Raw genomic sequence first — 20,468 nt, 5'->3', positions numbered from 1 at the left:
GGGAAAGAATTTTGCTGATTTAGCTAGATATAGATCTGAAAATAATTTTGTTGGACCATCAAAATAATTATGGGAAATTCAAACATAACGAGCAATGCTGCAAAAAGTTTTGACATTCTAGCAACCATTTTGAGCATTCTACATAATTATTTTGATAGTTTAACGAAATTATTTTCAGATCTGTATCTAGCTACATTTTTAGATATTTCTGCAAAACCATTCTTTGCGTGCGACAATTCTTAGTTAAAATCCGGAATATTCCGTGATTCTGCGATAAAATTAAAATCCGCCATAGCGTTGTTTCTCCCTTTCCGGCTACTATCCGCCATACTGTTAGGAGCCCATTTATCAGCACCGTTGGTCTAACTATCTTCCACGAAGGTGTTAAATGTCTCTGTACACTCGTAAATCTTGGTCCCGCCGGTTCTTCTTCTTCGTCACCGTGCGTATTCTTCTTTCCGATCACAGCAGTCTTTCATTTCTTAGAATGCGATCATCTCATCTGCGATTGTGTTTATTACATTTATAATCAAACTTACTGTTCCGTATAGATTAATCTAGATCACGCAATAAAATGATATTCAATTTTTTAGGAATTAAATTCAACTAAATTTCTCGTGTTTAATAAATGTGTCACGTTACACGTCTTCTGCTGCTAGAAAAATGTTAGATAAACAGATATTACAGCTGTTATAAAGAAACAAAGTATTTCTTAAACATTATTTGCACGGTATACATTGCACTAGCAAATTTCCTATTGAGCGTAAAGAATTACGTGTATTGAAACATTTAAAATCTCTAAAACCTGTTGCTAGTTTTGAATTTGCATAATAGTTAACACAACGTTATAAATTAAATGAGTCGGTATACTTTAGATATGTAAAAGATAGTTAGATCTTTTCTGAATTAGAAAAGAATTCCGAAAAGCGTAACTTAAGGTTAAAAAACATTGAGACGTTTTTAAAATGTGCGAATAAAATCTGAATTTTTTCGCTTAAGATTCAATTTATTTAAAATTATATATATATGTATATATTATCCGAGGTAAATTTTTTTATATAAAATATAAATATGCTAACTGTTCTCCGTAAGGTAAAAACTGTTCTCCGTAATAAAACTTAACTGTTCCCCGTAGTCGTAGAAACGCTGGAAGGGTCCTGTAAAAATGTAAAGGTCTTGTACAAATACGCGACATCTATTTGTTGACTTATCGTGTAAGGGCTGCTCGGCTAACTGGTGATTAAACATAAGAAAGGAGCAAAAAGAGTTCCTATTTCTATGTAAAAAAAACATTGCAATCTTGGGTATCCCGTCTCTCGCATACTTCATCACGCGTCTGTGCTATTTTCAGAATTCGAACAGTTGTCAATGAAAAAAAATTATTGCGTTATGTACAATTTGTGAACAATTTGTGAACAATTTTAACACTATAGATTCTCATACTTACAATGCAGCGTTTCTAAATTAATTATATTCTTTCTTATACGTCTGTATGTATATAAATTATAAGAATGTCACAAAAATAAAAAATAACGAAATTATAGGAGTCCAAAATTCAATAAAAAATTATTCTTAAATAAATAATATAGTGTAAATAATAGCGGATTCTCTCTCTTTTCTTTGAATGATATTTAGTAGATTAAATAATATTCTTATAATATAATCTCAATTTTGAAAGTAAAATAGAAAAGAATCGTATATCTGCCCAGTTTAGATATAATATAATAGTATAACCAGAATAGTTTTCCACTAGAATCAGTATTTATTTTCTAGCACAAATTATTCGTGGATATTTGTCAACGTGGTTAACAATCATCCTATTATTTTAGTGCAACTAATTACGTTATAATGTCTTGTATATGCTTTTCAAAGGAAATGTGTAGTACTTCTTTGCACTACGATGATAATCGCATTCAAACGTTCTCCGTCATAAACTGTTTGCATAACTCTTTACCGCTTCGCCTCGATGATGTTGACTGTAGGATGTCACACATTCTGCAAACAGTCCTATACATCTCACAGATATTCGGTGATCCTAGACAGGACTCGACGGATGGTGCCTCGAAATCCTAACGTGATAATTGAGCACGAGCTGGCGAAGTTAGTCGTGCAATTAAGACGCGCGATTAGAATATTAAATTTTGATTATCGCGACAATAAATCTCCGAAAATGCCAGTGTCAGAAACTGTCAAAGGAACTCTCATGTAATTAGCAATGACTACGTAGTCGACTGATTCCGCGATCACGTAGAATACAAACTGACGATAACTTTACATAAATATTATAATTTTCACTCAAACAATATAAATGTAATATAATTTGTACATAATAATTACATGGTTAAGTAAAAAATTATACATTGACGTGATATTAATTAGTTTATGTTCTGCGAGGCGATATTGGCTTAGTTTATATCATGCATTTGATACAGGTAATATAATTAGTAACTTTCTATTAAATTACTTTAATTTCGGCGATACGCTCGTGTAAACATATACATGATATGAATATTTAGTAATTCATTTTGATGCATATTGTACCAATTTAATATATCATTCTTTAAATACGTTGCTAAAATTAAGATAATTTTTAATAGAAAGTTACTAATTAATAGGCGTATCGGCGTATCAAATGCTCGGTGTAAAAGGGGTCATTCAGTAATTACTAGTACGATGAGATAAGGACTGATTATTTTTATAGCACCTAAACCGAGTGGCAGGAGATCGAGAAAACCGGGTATCGATCGGAAACCACGTCAAGCTTACAGTGCAAAACAGCTGGAGAGACTTGAAGCGGAGTTTAAGGTATGACTCGCGGTTTCCCTAATTCCTATTGTTCATGCGACCAACTCATTTGACGACATTATAATTTCTTTCCATACATTTTTGATCCTCGTAGATTGACAAATATCTCAGCGTAAGCAAGCGGATGGAGTTGTCCAAGTGTTTGAATCTCACCGAGGTGCAAATCAAGACGTGGTTCCAGAATCGCCGCACGAAGTGGAAGAAGCAGCTCACATCCAGACTGAAGATCGCGCAAAGGCAAGGGCTGTTTCCACCGACGTATTTCCCGACCACCCAGTATCCTCTTCTTCCGTACTATGCGGCGCCTTTGATGTTCGGCACCCCTTTGTCGGACGATGCGAATTCTAGCTTGCCGACCCGATCCGCTGTATCGTCTTCAGATACAGTCTGACGCAGTACAGACTCGAACTACTTGGTCGATCGTCGGCCGGACGATTGCGAAGTGCAATAAGACCTTCCGTTGGCTACTGCAAAGTTTTCGGTGTTGCTATTTTCTTTTTTTTTATGTTACCTCGTATTCTTACTCGAAATTTAGATACCATTGATATAATTATATAAGAAATCTGTATTGTAAAAGTGTGCGAACTGCAAAGTGACTTCTTTCTTTGAGATTCCTCGACATTATTGAAACTTTGTTATATATAAATGATGATTGTATATTTACGTTATAAGTGTGCAAAAATTTCGGGTTAAGACATGCTCTGAATTCATTCGTGACTTTCTGCAGTAGCGAAGCAAGATTATATTTGAATAATAATTGCATAGGCGATTTATTCAAATTATCAGTTACTCTCTAGATCGATTACTTTCGTTGTATATAAAGTGATAATTGTAGATTTATGTAACACCTACGGGGATATGAAAAATAGATGACTGGATTTACTCATAACGTTTTTTCAGTAACAGAACGAGATTGCGTTCTGATGACGTAGGAGATAGACAGTAACTTCAAATTACGTACGATATGTTATTTATTAAATCGATTTCGTTTTATATAAAACGTGACGATTGCGGATTTATGTAACGCATACGGAAAAATGTGTGAAAGAGTTAGACGAATTTATTTGCTCCGAATTTACTTTACTTCGAATTTACTTACGACTTTACACGTTTCCGGCGAGATGAGATTCCATCCAAGCAGCAGTCATGTGCAAGTAACATGGAAGCGACACAAACGGCTGTATGAAAATACTATGTAGGGAATACATGAAAGTAATATAGAAATGCTATGGAGATGACGTTGATACAGACGAAGTGCCCAACGTCTCACGGTTTTTTTTCTCTTCCAAGCGACCGTTCAGTAAGAAAAGCTATTCTCATCCTCGAAGAACTTATGAAACAAGGCACAAAGAAGCGGTTTAATTGAAGGATTTAAGATGCGCAAGGGGAGGGGGGAGAGACAGAAAAAATGTACCTCATCGTCTTTAATAAAGAGCGAGATAAAAAGCTAGGAAATTTCTTACCGTCTGTCAAATTACATGGCGAAGAGTCACGAAGGATGCAAAGAGGATAAGGAAACTTTGTGCTCAATGAAATAATTATGTGTACGTAAGATTCTGATTCGAACTATTATACATAATTTAGCGTTTTCCGCTTACACGCGCGCAAATGGAACAAAGCTTACACGGCAGGGTATAATTTATCGACGAGCAGATACGGGCCAAGCCACAGAGCATTACATGTGTTATCGAAGTGATTCGTATGCACCGTGCAATTCAAATATACATTCGAGTTAGGGTCGCGCATCTCTATGTAAAGTTTATTGGAGAACTGCAGCAATGTAGCTTAAAAATGAAAGAGTCATATCGTGAATTATCAAACGCACAAGAAAAAAAACGTAAAATAGTATCGAGAGGAAAACGCTTATGAATAAGTAGTTTCGCCGCGTCAATAAATTATATTCTATCGAAAGCATTTTTTCTCTTTGACGAAGTAATACACGACGAGTTACTTTTACTTAAATCTTGCACAAGCGCGAAGGAATAGAATCTGATGGAAAAAATACAGGAATAATTACAAGGTCTGATGTAATTGATGAGTTTAAGCATAAAGATGAAGTGGTACAATGGAAAGTTAACACTAGAAGTACTAAACGGTTATTATTGACATTTTTAACCTTTTAGATTAATATTATATTTTTTTTGTGTAAAAGAATTTTAAAATTTTTTGACTTTTCAATAATTAGTCCTTTATACTAATGAAATATTTGGTCTCTCATCACTTTCTTCATTTTTATGATAATCTATGATCCTTTAAGATTTTTCATTTTTTAGTTAATTTGAGATTTAAGCTTGAGATACAATTGAAAAACATAGACAATAGGAACAGGGAATAACAGATTTCAATCTATTAGAAACTATGTACTCCCATATACATGGTTTCTGATACATGGATCAGAAATCTGTTGTTCCCTGTTCCTATACTTCCTATTGCCAATGCTTTTTAATCGTGTATGTGACTTTAATTTGTTTATGTCTGTTTCTGCCAATGCAGTTTAATTTTAATTTTGATTCAACTAAGTCATATTTTTCTAATTTCAAGAATTAGAAAACTTTGGAGACCCTTCAAAAAAGTCTGGCTACGAGATGACAAATTTTTAATTGGTCCATTTGTGTCAACTTCAGCGAGTGAGATAGTATAATAAGTTAGAATGAGATAGCATATGTAAAAAGAGACAGTACATATACTCTTCTTTTTCACTTTTGTTTTGACAAAATTGCTAGTTTCCATTAATGTAGATTAACTTTAACCTCGGTTCAACTTATTCTTCATCTTTTTCTAATCTTTAGAACTAGAGAGAGAAAGATGAAGATTAAGTTGAACCGAGATTAAAGTTAATCTATATTGGTGAAAATGGGCATAAGTTTAATCACGAGTTACTCAGAAAATGAAAAACCGAGTCTCAAGTAAGAAACGTTGGCACTTCTAGCGTTAATGAGTTCACGATGCATATAATTATTCTTTCCGCCGAGTAATCAAACGTTAATTAGTCCGGGTAAGTTCGGCGAAACGGCAAAATTCGCGGCGTGTCAGGCGTTCTTCTTCCCGCAGCACCTCTCGTTCCTTGGCTGGCGTTTTTCCGCATTATCGTCGCGCCTGGCGGTCGACTTATCAGTCTCGCAGGCGGCGTGCCGTCCCGCCGGGCACTTCGTTCGCGTCAACCCCGGAAACATGGCAAACTTCTTGTGCTTTTTCGCACGCGGCACCGCGCTCGTGCCGGCGCAGAGTGTGCTGGTCTCCCATGTCCTCACTTTGACGGACGACTGCACGGTGCGCACCAGTAGCAACGGGCTGCAGCTCTTATCGAGCGCCGGGGACGTCTCTACGTGAAATTTATGAGCTGAAACTTGGACGCACTTGTCGGACTGCTCCGGCTTGGAGATCGCAGCGGCGGCCGCGATCGCCAGCGTGTTCTGGGCGCACAAGTAGCAGCAGCTCTTCGCGAAGTCGTCCACGATCGATGGCGGTTTCATGGGTACCCGTTCCTCGACGACGAGGTCATCGTCGTGCGTCACCAGACGTGTGTCCACGGGCTGCGGGACATGCTCATCGAGTTTATGGCTCACTTTCCTCTCCTCCTCCGTTATTACTTTCCTTCTCTTCTCCTCGTCTGTCATTACTTTCTTTCTCCTCTCTTCTTTCTCCCTTTTTTTCCTCTCCTTTCTTTCCTTTTTGACGATGTCCTCAGAGACGTCCTTATCTGCAATCTCCACCATCTCGTCTTGTTTACGAGTTCTCCTAGACTTCTTCGGGACGTCTCGATACCTTATCGATTCTCGATGCGGCATAGTTGATACACCGGCGACCGCCACCACGTCGTCGGGCTTCTCGCACTTCTCCTTACTTCGTGTCTTTATTCGTTCGAGAAACTGTCTCGGCTTTCTCAAAACGTGTTGGGAACATCTTTTCTTCGCGCGACACAATCTCAGACACCATAAACGCAGTTTAACGCAGGATTTCGACCGATGTCTGCGTGGCAAATTGATATCGCGTGTATCAACACTCTTATGCGTTTGCTCTGTTTCCTCGGAATTTCTCTTTATGTTTCGCTGATCTTCCTTTGGATTGTCGACACGCCATTCACGATTCGCGGTGTGCTGATCTGGTGGCGTAGCTACGAATTAAATTTAAAGATTAATATCTTGATCCGATAAGGGTCGCAAAATGCGATAATTATGTACATATAAGAGATATTAATCCTCCAATCATCCTGCTGATGATAAAAATCTGTAACACAGTTACGCGAAATCTGTGAGACCCATTTAATTTATGTTGGTTCAAAGGCTGCACTAATTAATTTCGAGAACCCAAAATAATTTAACTTATATAAAAAAGAATGCTAACAATAAGTTTGTTTAAATAAACGAAAAGAATTATATTTAATTAAAGTGGACCTTTGGTACCTAAATCTATTTTTAATAATTTGAGATAATTTCGTTTCTTGAAAATATGAATTTTATTGAAAGAAAAATCAATTATTACTCCACGAAATTTATAGAAGAGAATCAATTATTACTCCATAAAATTTATAGAAGAGAATCAAAAGGAACCAAACAGACGTCTGAAATTACTGATTTTGAAAATATTATTCTTTTTCACTCAAAAGTTTTTTCTTACTGTAAAAATGTAAGTAAAAGTCTCACACGTAAAAATATTTCAAATTTGCAGATATAATATAAAAACATGCTATAAAATATAATTTGAGTAGATCTAATAAGTTCACCGTCAGCTCCGGAGAATTAATATAAACAGAATGACAATTATATCCCGAGAGTTCCTTGAGAGTATTTAATTGTTTAATTAAATTAAATCATTCATTCGTTTTCATATATGTCCCGACACATATATTACTGTATTGTTTTTGATGTATTAAATTTTGATGTATTTCGGATTTTTATAACAATAAGAGAAACGATACTCGCAGCATGGAGAATTGAAAACGAAAATGAAGTAGGAATATGCCGAGGAAATGAAGTTATTTTTCAGACTGATTCAAAGAGTTGAATATATACGTTGCTTACTACCAGATCCATACGTTGAGGAATATGCAGCATTTTGCGATAAATGCGTTTCATATTCCGTTTGTGCATTTTTGGAAGCAGATATTTGTTCTTTAGGACGTCGTGATGAATGATCGTTGTACCAGGCGACGTATGGAGATCGATTTGTATTTACAGAATCATCCGAATTCACTGTAGGACGCATTTTCATCCAAACGGATTTTTTTGGGTTCCATTCGTTCAGGATTTAAAAGATTAATAATAGATAAGTCTTCGGTATATAAATTACTGCTCCCAATTTACATCTAATAAATTATTTCTTCTAATAAATTATTTCTTCAGATCGCCGGGCCTTCAGAGAGAGAGAGAGAGAGAGAGAGAAAGATAAAGAATATAATGTAGATAAATATGCAATTTCCGACTTCTTTTTAGTGTTCAACTTTATTAACTTTTTAATTAATTTAATTGTTAAATCATAGATAGAGAAAGGTTATATTCATTAAGATTAACATATCGCATTTTTGGATAAAAATGAACAAACGAAATTATATTAATATGTCTATTTCATTCCAAAATAATGATTTTTACCTCTTGTTAATAAAAAATGAAATTGGCGTGATCCCTTTGTATTTCGTCATATTGAAATGTCAGATTAATTGGCGAAATTTCTGTGTTTAACCAAAACTGTCAGTGACTTTATTCATTGCTAAGAATTTTGCCGCGAGAAGAGACGTCTATTAACATATATTGAGATTAATTCCACCAAGAGCTAACCGCAAAAAAAAAAGAAATACGAGCCAATTTATTCATTAAATATTTTATTATGTTTTATTTTAAAATGTTGCCTTAAACATTATGTCGTAAGTATTTTTCTCTGCAGCAGTAAAAGAGAATTTTCTTTATCGCTTATATAAATGAAAATTTAATTGCCTTGTAAATAACGATTTTGATGACATTGCAGTCTGTGATTCATGTTATCAGTTCGTTGTACGATAAAATACGATAAAGAAAATTAAAAGAACATAAAATAAAAGTGTCAAATTAGAATTTATTGAATTTAAAGTTGACAAAGAATTATTGGCAATAATTTAATTGTGAATAAAACGTGCATGGTATCTTATCATTATGAAAATTTCTGTATAAAACTGGAGTTAATTTTGCTTTTGAAAAATATTTTTATATTCGCGGGGTGCTTAAGTTTTCTGTATGAATTCATAATACATATTTAATTTAGTAAATTACGCGCCGAAATCTTTTTCAGTCTTGAGCAAAACCGGAGTAATAAATATCTTATTAAATTGACAAGCAACCTAGATAGCAACGTGTCTGTCTTGTTGCTGGGATGTTGCTTGCTAAGTATGCATTGCTAAGCATATGTTGCTAGCAGAATTGCAGCAACTGAATCCTCATTTGTTGGCAATTTGATACCTTCACGATATGATAATTTTGAGTAGCAATTTGCCAGCAGTTTGCCGACAACTTTAAAATCGTCATCATCAAAATTCGTACTACTGTCATCATAATATGCATCATTATACAATGCTGTCATATTGCCGACAACACAAGATAACATTGATGCACCTATCTTGCTGTTAAACTGTTGGCAATACATATACACATTGTTGCCTGCATGTTGCTACAATGTCGGTGTATTCGAAATCGTTGAAGACAAATCTATGGCAAGCATCATAAGCAATCACAGATTTGTGCGATTTTGCTGAGACACGCTTTGTTATCTGAGTAATTTAATAGATAATTTTTGATGCTAAATAATAAGCATTTTAAAATAAAGAATATTAATAATCAGATGTTAATGAGAATCTTAAAACTGCGAAAAATAATTGCCTCAACAAAGAAAAAATAACATATAGGGGTACAAGGGTGACGTTTCCGAATGTAACCCAACACATGTAAATAAACGCGCGGGGGCTAGATCAGATTGAGCGACGTGAAGGCAGTCACGACCGTTACGTTGCGCCGCGTCAATGCCGGGTGACGTCACGTTGGAAAGCGCGATGGCGGCTGCGCCATGCGGTAGCTGGCGCCATCTCGCGGCGTCGTTTCTCGGGCGCCCGGAGACAGTCAGGCGGTTCGCATCGCGCATGGACGCACGGACGTTGCAGCTGGTTGCAGCTGGTCGCAGTCAGGGAGGTCGAAGGTGGTAGGACTGTGTCAGTGGCGACGGTGGCGACTGTTCGCGCGCGCACGACTTCCCTCTAGTCCCCCGTGGGCGTGTGTGTGTGTGCGTGCGTGTTTTGTTGCCGATATGCATTCGTTAAATATCGAGTGGCTGTTGTCGTCCTTGTCGCGCCGTGCGTGAAGCAAGCGGCAGCAGGGAGTCCCCCGCCGTCAGCTGTTTGCGAGCCAGCACGGGTCTTGTCATCGACGCGGAACGGCCGAACGCGCCGCGAAGCCGAACGTGGGGAAAGCGAGCAGGAGGCGAAACGGAACGGCGAGCGAGCGAGCGAGCGAGCGAGCGACGCGCGTGAAGTTAGTCGCGGAAGTCAGTCTACGAGGGGCGGACCGAATTCGGTGTCGTGCGTGTGCGCGCGAGTTGCGTCGGTCGACACTCGGTCGTGCGGTGTCCGCGTGCGAGGCGCGATTCCCGACGGGAAAATAATGGCGTAGACCTCGGGCCGCGAACCTCCGGAAACGAGAGAGAAAGAGAGAGTGTGTAAGTCACGAGAGGTGAACGAGGAGGAAGAGGAGGAGAAGGAGAGAACGGTAACAACGAGAGAAGAAGAGAGAGAGAGAGAAAGAGAAAGAGAAGGAGACGCGCGCCGCGTTCATATTCGCGTCGTGGCGGTGGCCGTTGCCGTATCGAGAGCGCAGCCGATCGTCCGCGTCGTCCTCGCCGTCGCCCACAGATTATTTCACTGCGGAGCGGAGTGGAGCGCCGAGTAACTCGTCATCGTCATCAACGTCGTTGTCGTGGTGATCGAGACGAGTCTCCGGTGTTGTGTGCAGTGCTGCTGGAGGACGAGAAGGAGAGAAAGAGGGAGAGAGAGAAAAAGATAGAGAGGAGGTGGTGCTAAACGGCGTTCTTTCCCCACCGCCCCCTGTCGCGGTCAACCCTGTTGCTGGCGACCGTGTCGCGTCGCGTCGCGTCGCGCCTACCTCCGGAGTCGGGCTTTCTGTTTTGTTTGTGTTCCTGTCCTCCGCGCGGGGTGCACGCGTGAGGAGGAGGCGGTGGTGCAGCGGAGGCCGACGCCAGGTATCCCAGCGCGGCGCGTGTCCCGACTGCAGCGGGGAATATTGTATTACGATGATCAGTGACACGTGCGGATACGTTCTCTTCCTGCTGCTGCTGCTGCTGGTCCCGTACATCGAGAGCGGTGAGTGTCTCTACTGGCCTTTGTACAACGAACTGTGTTTCATCTAAGCTCTTATTTGAGTCTTAAGTCGTGAAAAATTGACTAATCACAGTCATTACTCTTGTTACATTTGATGACTGTGACCGATCAATTTCTTACGGCTTAAGTAATGGCTTATTGTATATCAGAAATTCTACCGTTATGCTATTCCGGTACACGTAGTCCGTCGGCTTGCGAGAGATGGGCGTTCAAGACGTGACCTGCTCGCGAATTTTGTGTGCGTGGCGTATGTGCATACGTTCGTTCGTGTGCGTGCGCGTCTGTCGTGAATCATCATCCTTTCACGAGGAGCCCGCCCGTCGTCGCGTGTCTCCATGTACGTTCTTTCGAGCGAAATAGCGTGCGATCGCTAAAACCGCGGTTGCACGACATGTCGCTGGATCACCGTCGGATTTTTGTTCTCTTCGAACGATCACGGTGCACCGTAAGGTCCGTGAGAAAAGTGAGGTGTGAAGTTAGCGTCGGATTTTTTAATTGCTATTTTAATAGTATTTAATTGCTGGATTTTTGAAACATAAAATGTCTGTTTCTGGAATTAGAATTCTTAGAACTAAAAATAGATGAAGAGTTAGTTGAACCGAGACTAAAATTAAATTGTATTAGAAACAAGCATAAGATAACTCTTGCACTCTTAACAAAAAGAAGTTAAAGCTCTAATTAGAATTCTCAAAACTATGGTTTCGGAGCAGCTAACTTCACACATTCGGAAAAATATCGGAGTCTCATTAGAGCTGATTAAGGTAACGCTCTATTCTTCAATTTTCATTTTTTTAAAATTTATTCGGTAGGTTAAGCGTCGTCATATTATTAGTGCAGCCTATTCTTTTGTCTAATATTCGTTTTTGTTGTGCATGCGTGGTATAAATTTATAGTGAATTTTATTGTACTGAAAAAAAGATAATAACACCAAATGTTAAATGAATTTCAATAAAATGTTTAGTTAATATTGTCTATAATTGAAAATAATTTTACTAATTAAGTAAGAAAAATCCTATTTTCAATCAAAACAAATCTTAGTACTTAAATATTTCGGTATGAATTTATATACATATCCAATTCTGCAAACCGCGCGCCGAAATTTTTTTTCAATATAATTGTGTATAATTTTCAAATTTGAACTGGAAATTGTATACATTCATAAAAAATACTATCATGCATAAAGAACTACTTCGACCGAATATGGCGTTTTTTACTTTGTGTGTTTAATTTCGGTGTTTAATCGGTCTATTTTCACTCAATATCAAATAATTTTATTTTTCTAAATATTTAAGTATTACACCAAACGATTGATTATATTATCATGTTTGGTAATATTTAAAAAAACAAAATTATTTTTTATTGTATACATTACCCGAATATTTAATTGGAAGTACTTCACCTTTCATTATGCACATGTGAAATCACATACAGGGGCTTTATTCTCGAAAAATATCATATACGAAAATACTATAATACACGTTATGTACATTATAGATTTTTTATGCAATATAAATTCAAGAATAACCAGAGCTAGTACATTGCGGATTAACTGGGAAATAATTAAGTCGAATATTTAAAAATTTTTCATGTTATAACAGAGTTTTTACTATGCAGCTTTTTTTATCATACGCAAAGAAGCTGCAAAACTCGCCTTTAAAAGCAGGATAATGGGCTTTAAAATTTTTCATTGTCGTAATTATTAACGCGTTTCATTCAAACACAAGATAACTATAGTACATCTCATCTTATAATAATTTATCTTAATAACGCGTTTTTCGAAAAATCACATTTTTCAAAATTCATAAAAATGTTAGTAATGTAATAGTATGTGTAAGTCACGCAACAAAGATTTCAAACTATGAAAAGTATATGCGCTATTGAAAATTGAATATTACAAAAGAATATTCGGATGGTTCAATATTTGCATGTACGCAGTATTTACTACATAACCAACTCAACTCGATTTCCATTGTTATGTTGAATCGACGATAACGTGAAAATTTATCCATTTTCCCATTTTTGAAGTCAATATACGTATACTGTTTTTATTTGTTTAAACCATTCGATAGAAAGATAAAAAATGTTATTCGCATAATAATATTAATATTGCGCATGTGCTGGATGATATAATATGCGTTTTCGCAGCTATTACTGTATGATTGTTTTATTTTTTCACATTTTTCATTATCAATATATTTTCACTATACGAAATGTCTTTTCCATGAATGTTTTATTATGCTAGAAGGAAAAACACGATACATGAACCGTTATTGTCATCGGAATTTCCGAGAATGTTAACTACGTTAAGAAATATCACTGAATCTAAAGTGAGTCACAGACAAAAATATGAATCATCGTCGTAATCAGACACTTTCCAACAGCTGTTGCAGCTTAAGACTGATATTATATTTGTCGTACAAGTTTTTCAAGCTTGTTGATTGGTTACAGAATAGAGAGACCCGAGAACTTCTTTGTCTTACAATAAATTAACACATCTGAAAAGTTGCCGTTATGACGAATGTCATACCAACCTAACAGGTTTGTAAACATCGCTGTATGATTTGATTTGAAATCAGCTGATGCATCGGAATTTAACATACAAAACTTGTAATTTTTGCACTGTTTATAGCTCTCTCATTATTTTATCCGGAGTGAATATAAATTTTTATTAACCATTATATGCGTTATCCTCACTATTAAATATTTGAAGGAGCAATGTGGTGACCCAATCCCTGATATGAATACATCACCTATAAGTAAGAGAAGCCAGTCACGATCAAAGTTAGATGTTAAAATAATATTTCTATATGTATTTTAAATACATTTATCTCAGATATCGAAAGTAATCGGCAGTCACATATCTGAGATAAATGTATTTAAAGTACATATAGAAATATTATTCCAACATCTATTTTTGATCGGAATTGGCGCTTCTCTTACTTAGTTAAAAATATAAACATTTTAATTCTCGTTAAGTTATTTTCAATACATAAAATTTTTGTTAATAATAAAATTGCACAAACTATGATGAAATAATGATGAAATGCAATGATACAAAAGTGAGGCAAACCATCATATAGAATATGAAATGAGATGCATAATTAATTTATGAAAAATTATATAAAAATTCAATATTGAAATGATGAAATCAATTATCGGTTATATAAAAAATTTTCGTTGAATATTTTTTTTATTGTTGAGGTGTGTTTATTTGTTTTGTATATATGTATAGATATTGTATATGTATAGTATTGCTAAATTTAATGCCGATCATATTCGATTTGGACAAGTCATGTATCGACGAAACTTTTTTCTGATTTTACGATTTTTTGGCATGACCGATTTCATCATTTTAATATTGGATTTTTGCGATTCTTATTTGACCGTACATCTCATTTCATATTTTATATGACGGTTCGTTTCACATTTGTGATTATGCTTCATGCACTGTGCGATTTTTATTATTAGCAAGAATTTTATTTTTGTTTATGTAAGAATAAATTTATGTACACACATGACTCGTGTTGGCTCCTACTTTATTATTTTCTGACTTCTGAAATAAAAAATCTTAAACGCGAGAAACTAATTTCAAATTGCGAAATATGCGCAGAATGTGGCATTTATTTCTGAAATCTTAAACACGAGAAACTAATTTTAAATTGCGAAATACGCGCAGAACGTTGCATTTATTTCTGAAAAGGAAATTGATGCATCTGCTCTGTCTTGTCCCTCTCGCGCCTTTCCGTACTGAGACACGCGATAGAAAATTAACCCTTTACGCCAGACTCGTCGCAGAATTTCACAGCAACTGAACAGTCGCACGAAACAGCGAGAATAATCCAAGTTGCAAAGGATCCGTGTGCAATCGTACGCCGAATCGTTGCGAGATGATTGCGAAAGTTCTCTCTTTCTCTTTCGCGCGCGGGTTTGCGATGCGATGTGAATGGCCCTCGACGGAAGTTGTAATCAACGATCACCGCCGGCGCTGGACGATAGCTGTACGCACGATGCGTTCGCGCGTACGTCATCGTATTATTTACGGTTACGGGGAAGAATAAAGTTCCTCCCGTGCGAGGTTCCTGCGTATAGGCCAGGCCGACAATCGTGCCGGACAGGCAATTTCGTGAATGTAATTTATTGAGGCGCTTATCCTTCAACTAAAACTATTAACGACATGAACGAGGATTAACGGGTCTTACGAGAACAAGTTTATACGAACCTCACGATTCTGCTTAGAATGTCAATTCTAAGCAAAATCGTAAGGCTCGTATAAACTTGTTCTCGTAGGACTTGTAAGGACTTATGACTGGAGTTGTAATTCTATGCATACTGTAATGGGCTTTGTACAATAAGCCATTACCTAAGCTTTAAAAACTTAAGCCGTAAGAAATTGATCAATCCCAGTTAAATATGAGAAGGCTCGACTATGGTTAGTTAATTTCTTACGGCTTAAGACTTGCGAAGCTAATTGCTTATTGTAGAAAGCCCATAAAACGTACATTGTTAAATTCATGATGTCATTGTACCCAATTTCAATTATTTTTAATTATTTCCATAAATCACGTCCACTGCTCTTACTTAATACGTTCTTAACTTAACTGAAACAATAACAGTTAAATAATAATTTAACTCAAGAAAATGTATTTTTTGACTTAAATTTAGTTTATTATTTGTTAAGAGTATACGTTAATGTGGACGTTGTTTATTTTAAAAATAATCATAGAAATGGATTGATTTACATTTTGACACACATTGAAATTAAAAATAACAAAATGTTATTTAATTCAAGGAACTGCTCCTTTGATATTTAACAGTCTACAGTCGTTCGTAAATATGTACGACTTCTCATAAACTTTACGTAAATATTACGGCTAGTAAGAAGATGTCTGTATAAAGATACTGCATAAAGTTATAAGCATTTCAGTTAAAGCTCTTAGAAATCTCACGAGACAAGTTATGACAAGCTTTACAATTCTGTTTAGAATTAACCTATAAGATTCATCATCCATCGTAAAATCGGTAATTAATATGCAACTTCGGTACGACATATCTCGCGAATCTCGTCAAGTCGTTCCGAAACGAGAGATGCCGTTGTTTTGTAGTTTCGTCGTGTTCCCAATCGAGCGATTAGCCGGAAGTTTTCGCGAGTGTAAGAATCTCGCATGTACTAGGCTCTCGTATTTCAAAGGATCTCGCATGCGCCGGGACTTCGTAACCGTGCTGAGGTTCTCGCATTCGTGTGAAGGACTTTACGTGCGCGAGGATTCAGCATGTGTAAAGACCTTCGTACGTGTCGCGGGTGCCTTCGCGTGTGTAAGCAGCTTTTTATACACAAACGAGCTTGCAATGATAAGAGGGAATACACTTCCCCCTCGTTCGAAGTCATGGTTCGCGAGGATCGTTCCATCAAATGTATAGATATGTATCTACACTGAAAGAAAAGAATTGTTTTTTGTTTGCGAATACTATACTTACTTTAACTATAATGTATAGCTTTTTGAGACGGCTGCAGAGAAATGTATTTATAGTTGTTTTAATCATACAAATATAGTCAATTGTGCTATTAATAATAGTGACACACACATTGCTTGAAAATCTTTAATTTTTTAACATATTCTTTTTAATTATATTACCACATAAATAATAAGTAAATTAAAAAAAATAGTTATATTCACTATAATTGTTGAAGTTATCGTAATTTATAGTGTAATTTTTTCATGTTTGAGAGAATTGTCATATATAGTTCATTATTATTAACATTGTAGCATAAAAATGGAGCTCCTAACTATAATTATTTTATCAATTATAGTCATAAATACCAAAAACTTTTCTCTCAGTATACTATATGCCGAATGCGGAGTAAAATATATCATAATGACACACGATATTTCTTCCGGAAACAGGAGCGAGAGACGTTGGTCGTCACGGGCCGTGAGTACTTTCTTATCGAATTTAATTATCATCGATTTCCTGCTGTTTTTCGCGAGACGAGAGACGCAAGCTCGTCGCTTCGTACAGAGCTATCGGGTTCTCCGGTTAATGAAAACCTTCGTGGAAGAGAAGAGAAGAGAGAAGAAAAAAGTACGTAGCACGACGAGTCTTTGGTTGAAATGCTCACTTTGAGAGGCAAACAGAAGAGTAGGAGAATGAGAGAGGGAGAGAGGAACTCTCGAAAAATCGCTGGTTCGAGCAAAAGGCCGCTTTGGGAGGTTGCATTGTGCCCAGAATATGAAGATAGAGTTAGGGCGGATGGGCCGGGTCATTTCATTGTCCCGCGAGCCGCGTATCTCAAGGACAAAAGGTTGGTTTTCTTTTACGGACTTTTCAATTCCTCGGTGAACCACCTCCTCGCACCGCCCGTTCGCCTCCACTGGCACAAACTTTACTTGGGAAGATATTTTCAAGCGGTGCACGTTGCTGCCATCTTCATCTCGAAACGTTATACCGCGCGAGACGTGCACTCCGTCTACCCGAATAACATAGCTCCGAAGTCGAGACGTTGCCTTTTTCACGTGATGGGAATTATATCTCTCTTCCCTCTTTCCTCCTTCCTCCTCGTAATTGCGCGGAGACGATTCGTTCGCAGACGCGAGAGAACTTCGTCGAGGAACTTGGGCCATGGAATTAATTCGCGTCGTTGGTAATCCCGACGTCTGCCGCCGCCGTCGCCGCCACCGTTCCTCGAAGATCGAGCTTAGTTTAGTCCCAGTTTCTGATTTCTAACGTAATCAAGCCGATATTGCGCCCGTGGTCGCCTTAACCACGCGCCGCATTCGAGACTTCCATTATTCCGCATCGTGTCCCAGAATGGGTCTGGAGTTTCGCTCAGACAGCGTTTTGTGTTCAAGGTCCGTCGTGTCTAGCAAGTGTTTCAGGTCTCACTTGCGCGAAACGACCGTAATTCGTACATTCACACGCGAGCAAAGTTTCTGAAACACTTCGTGCTTCAGGACGAAAAATTTTTCTTTTTTTCTCTCTTTCTCTCTCCCCCCCCTTTCCTCTCTCTTTCTCTCGACAAGATTTTGAAAAAGTATGCCATCGAAAAAACTATATGTTACATGCGCACTTTAGCAATTATGTCATAAGCTATTCCTGTTCGATAAACTTGAATGTTCTGGAGGAGATAGTGCACTTGTTTCTGAAACAAAAATGTGGTTGCATCATAAGTTTCTGTCGGATGCTGGTATTAAATTATGAAACACTTTACATTATTATCGGGTTAATAATCTCTTTATTATCGTATACACTTGTGATTGCTTTATATTTTATATTATATTTAGTATTTTATGAGTAACTATTGCGAATTGAAAGTTGGCAGTTACACTTTTGTAAAGTGTGATTTAATTTTTTAATAAATAATAATTTTTAATTAATATATAATTAATATACAGTTTCATTAATTTACATCTTATTTTATATTTAATATAATTGAGTTATATCAATATTTTGAAAATGAGACACTATTTCATAAAGAAGATAGTTATAAAATAAAAGTTGAGATGTATTAAAACATTTACGTCTAAATTATTTACGAGTTTTTATATTCAAAATTGTTTAATATTCAGATTATTTTCTTAGAGGTTTGCAAAATCTCGTAACGCGCCCTTATACCTATAATAATCATTATTGCGTAATATTTTTATATTCTTTTTAGTCTGCTACATTGCTCGGATTTAATACGATTTCGTTACTAATTAATTAAGAATTACAACTATTTTCACTGCGCATTTTTCGAAGAAGAATATTTTTATTGAGCCATACTTGCTTAGCGCTAGAAGGCGATCTTATGCGGTGTTTAGTGAGATGAACTTTTGCGAGAATTCCGGCAGTGGGGGATCCTTGGGGAATTCGAAATTCCTGGAGATCAAGGGAGATCTTACCCCCCGGGGTTATTCCGTATTCACGGATATAGGTGGCTACCGCAAAACTTCTATTCCTGGCACAACCGCGTTATTCGACTCTGCTCACAGAAGGACTTGTCCGTGCTTAAACGCAAGAACGCTTACGATAGTTCATTTGTATTTCGTCATGTTAACCTTTTCCAGATTTCAACTTGATAAATTTCGCCCTTCTCGTTCTTTGAAAAAATCTGGATCGACAGTCGCAGATGCGCGCGATAACTGTTTCACTTATTTGTTTGTTTAAAGTTTGAAAACTTTTTTAATCAAAACAGGAATAATTAATTCAAAATAGGAATTTAAATATGATTGATAGAAATTTGTCCTTGTAATCATCTCTGTAAATCTGCTCTTTATTTCTTGCTTGAAATACCATTTAGGTTTTTTGTTAAGTTTCGCGAAGTACATAATAACTTGGTGGGAAATATTTTTCTCGTAAGAAATGGAGCGTTTCAATTCACTAAGTATACCGTTTTGTCAGTAATTTAATAAAGAAACTTCAACGACACAGAAATAATTTCAGAAAATATTTTAATACGGGAACAAAAAATAAAAAAGTTTCTTCTTAGTCCAAGTCCACGAGCCAATTTAAGAGTTATGTTTGAGTTTTCTCGAAGATCTTCCGTTGAGAAATTACACGTTGATCCATAAAAATATTAAAATGTATGTAAGATAAAAGTTACAGCGTGAATTATATTTTTGCAATGAATTTAATAAAATATTGTAGACATTACTTTTTATTTCTTTTACATTTATATTTTTTAATTCTCCCTCTCTTTTTAATTAACAGTTAAAAAATCATTTGAAAAATACCGAATCAAGAAAATCCCGAATTTTAAGAATGTAAAATAAAATCTTAAAATTAAATGAAGAAATTTCTCTCTCTCGTGCTAATTTGAGATAATATTTATTATATTCGCTCAATTTTACTTCTTACTTTTTCGTATTTGTCACAATACTTGCGAAAGATATTCGTCCCTTACCATTTCATTCCTAACTCGAGTAACTTCGATCCGATTGTCTACGAAGACAAGGAGAGGTAAGAATAGAATTGCAGAGGGAATATCGGAGTCTAGGTTGACGAGATATCGTTGTCACGGTGATGGACGATCGAGAGCCATCGAGAAGTCGCGAATCCCGCTGGAGATGGTGAATTGGAGGGTTTCTGGAAATGGGCCAAATACCTACTTCGGCTCGGTTCAACCTGGGTGACACGCGAAACTCGGTCTCCGTTTAATCAACAGCTGATTTACGCTCCGTTAGAGTGGGCGTATAAACTTCTAAGTAAACACGTGCCGCGTAACTACTTTGCCTGACTCGCGTTCCAAAGGTTGCGAACGACGATGAAAAGTATCTTTTAATTTGTAAATTGTTTGAACTTTCCAGTGAAGAACCGAGAAATCAAGTGAATC

At 36.8% G+C, this 20,468-nt stretch overlaps 3 protein-coding genes across 4 annotated transcripts in view; 2 read left to right on the top strand and 1 right to left on the bottom strand.

Moving 5' to 3' along the window:
• LOC108726107 (homeobox protein engrailed-2-B) overlaps nt 1–3,274 on the top strand; it is a 5,117-nt gene extending 1,843 nt beyond the window's left edge. The window contains exons 3-4 of the mRNA XM_018453488.1: nt 2,702–2,805; nt 2,900–3,274. Of these exons, the coding sequence (XP_018308990.1) occupies nt 2,702–2,805; nt 2,900–3,196 (401 nt within the window). The 3' untranslated portion in view covers nt 3,197–3,274. The remainder of the gene's footprint in view (nt 1–2,701; nt 2,806–2,899) is intronic.
• A 2,395-nt stretch (nt 3,275–5,669) lies between these two features.
• Nucleotides 5,670–8,512, bottom strand: LOC108726104 (DNA ligase 1). The gene is made up of 3 exons (XM_018453483.1): nt 8,394–8,512; nt 7,827–8,157; nt 5,670–6,919 (listed from the first exon to the last, which is right to left on the bottom strand). The coding sequence occupies exons 2-3, from the start codon at nt 8,014–8,016 to the stop codon at nt 5,835–5,837; spliced, it is 1,275 nt and encodes a 424-aa protein (XP_018308985.1). The 5' UTR covers nt 8,017–8,157; nt 8,394–8,512; the 3' UTR covers nt 5,670–5,834.
• A 1,435-nt stretch (nt 8,513–9,947) lies between these two features.
• kuz (zinc-dependent metalloprotease kuz) overlaps nt 9,948–20,468 on the top strand; it is a 129,670-nt gene continuing 119,149 nt past the window's right edge. For both annotated transcript variants that reach the window (XM_018453505.1, XM_018453504.1), the window contains exon 1: nt 9,948–11,140. In XM_018453505.1, the coding sequence (XP_018309007.1) occupies nt 11,071–11,140 (70 nt within the window). In that variant the 5' untranslated portion in view covers nt 9,948–11,070. The remainder of the gene's footprint in view (nt 11,141–20,468) is intronic.

The sequence above is a fragment of the Mycetomoellerius zeteki genome, unplaced genomic scaffold (assembly GCF_001594055.1).
Source record: "Mycetomoellerius zeteki isolate Tzet28-1 unplaced genomic scaffold, Tzet1.0 scaffold389, whole genome shotgun sequence".
In the NCBI taxonomy this organism is placed as follows: domain Eukaryota; kingdom Metazoa; phylum Arthropoda; class Insecta; order Hymenoptera; family Formicidae; genus Mycetomoellerius; species Mycetomoellerius zeteki.
Note: the sequence above shows the minus strand (reverse complement) of the source record. Positions and strands in the feature narration are given on the sequence as shown.

What these genes read in the sequence shown, in the direction of transcription:
- LOC108726104 (XM_018453483.1), bottom strand. Translation starts at nt 8,016, where the DNA reads ATGAAAATGCGTCCTACAGTGAATTCGGATGATTCTGTAAATACAAAT. An exon ending in CTCAACGTATGGATCTGGTA is followed by an intron (nt 6,920 to 7,826) that starts GTAAGCAACGTA and finishes TTTAATTCGTAG; the next exon opens with CTACGCCACCAGATCAGCAC.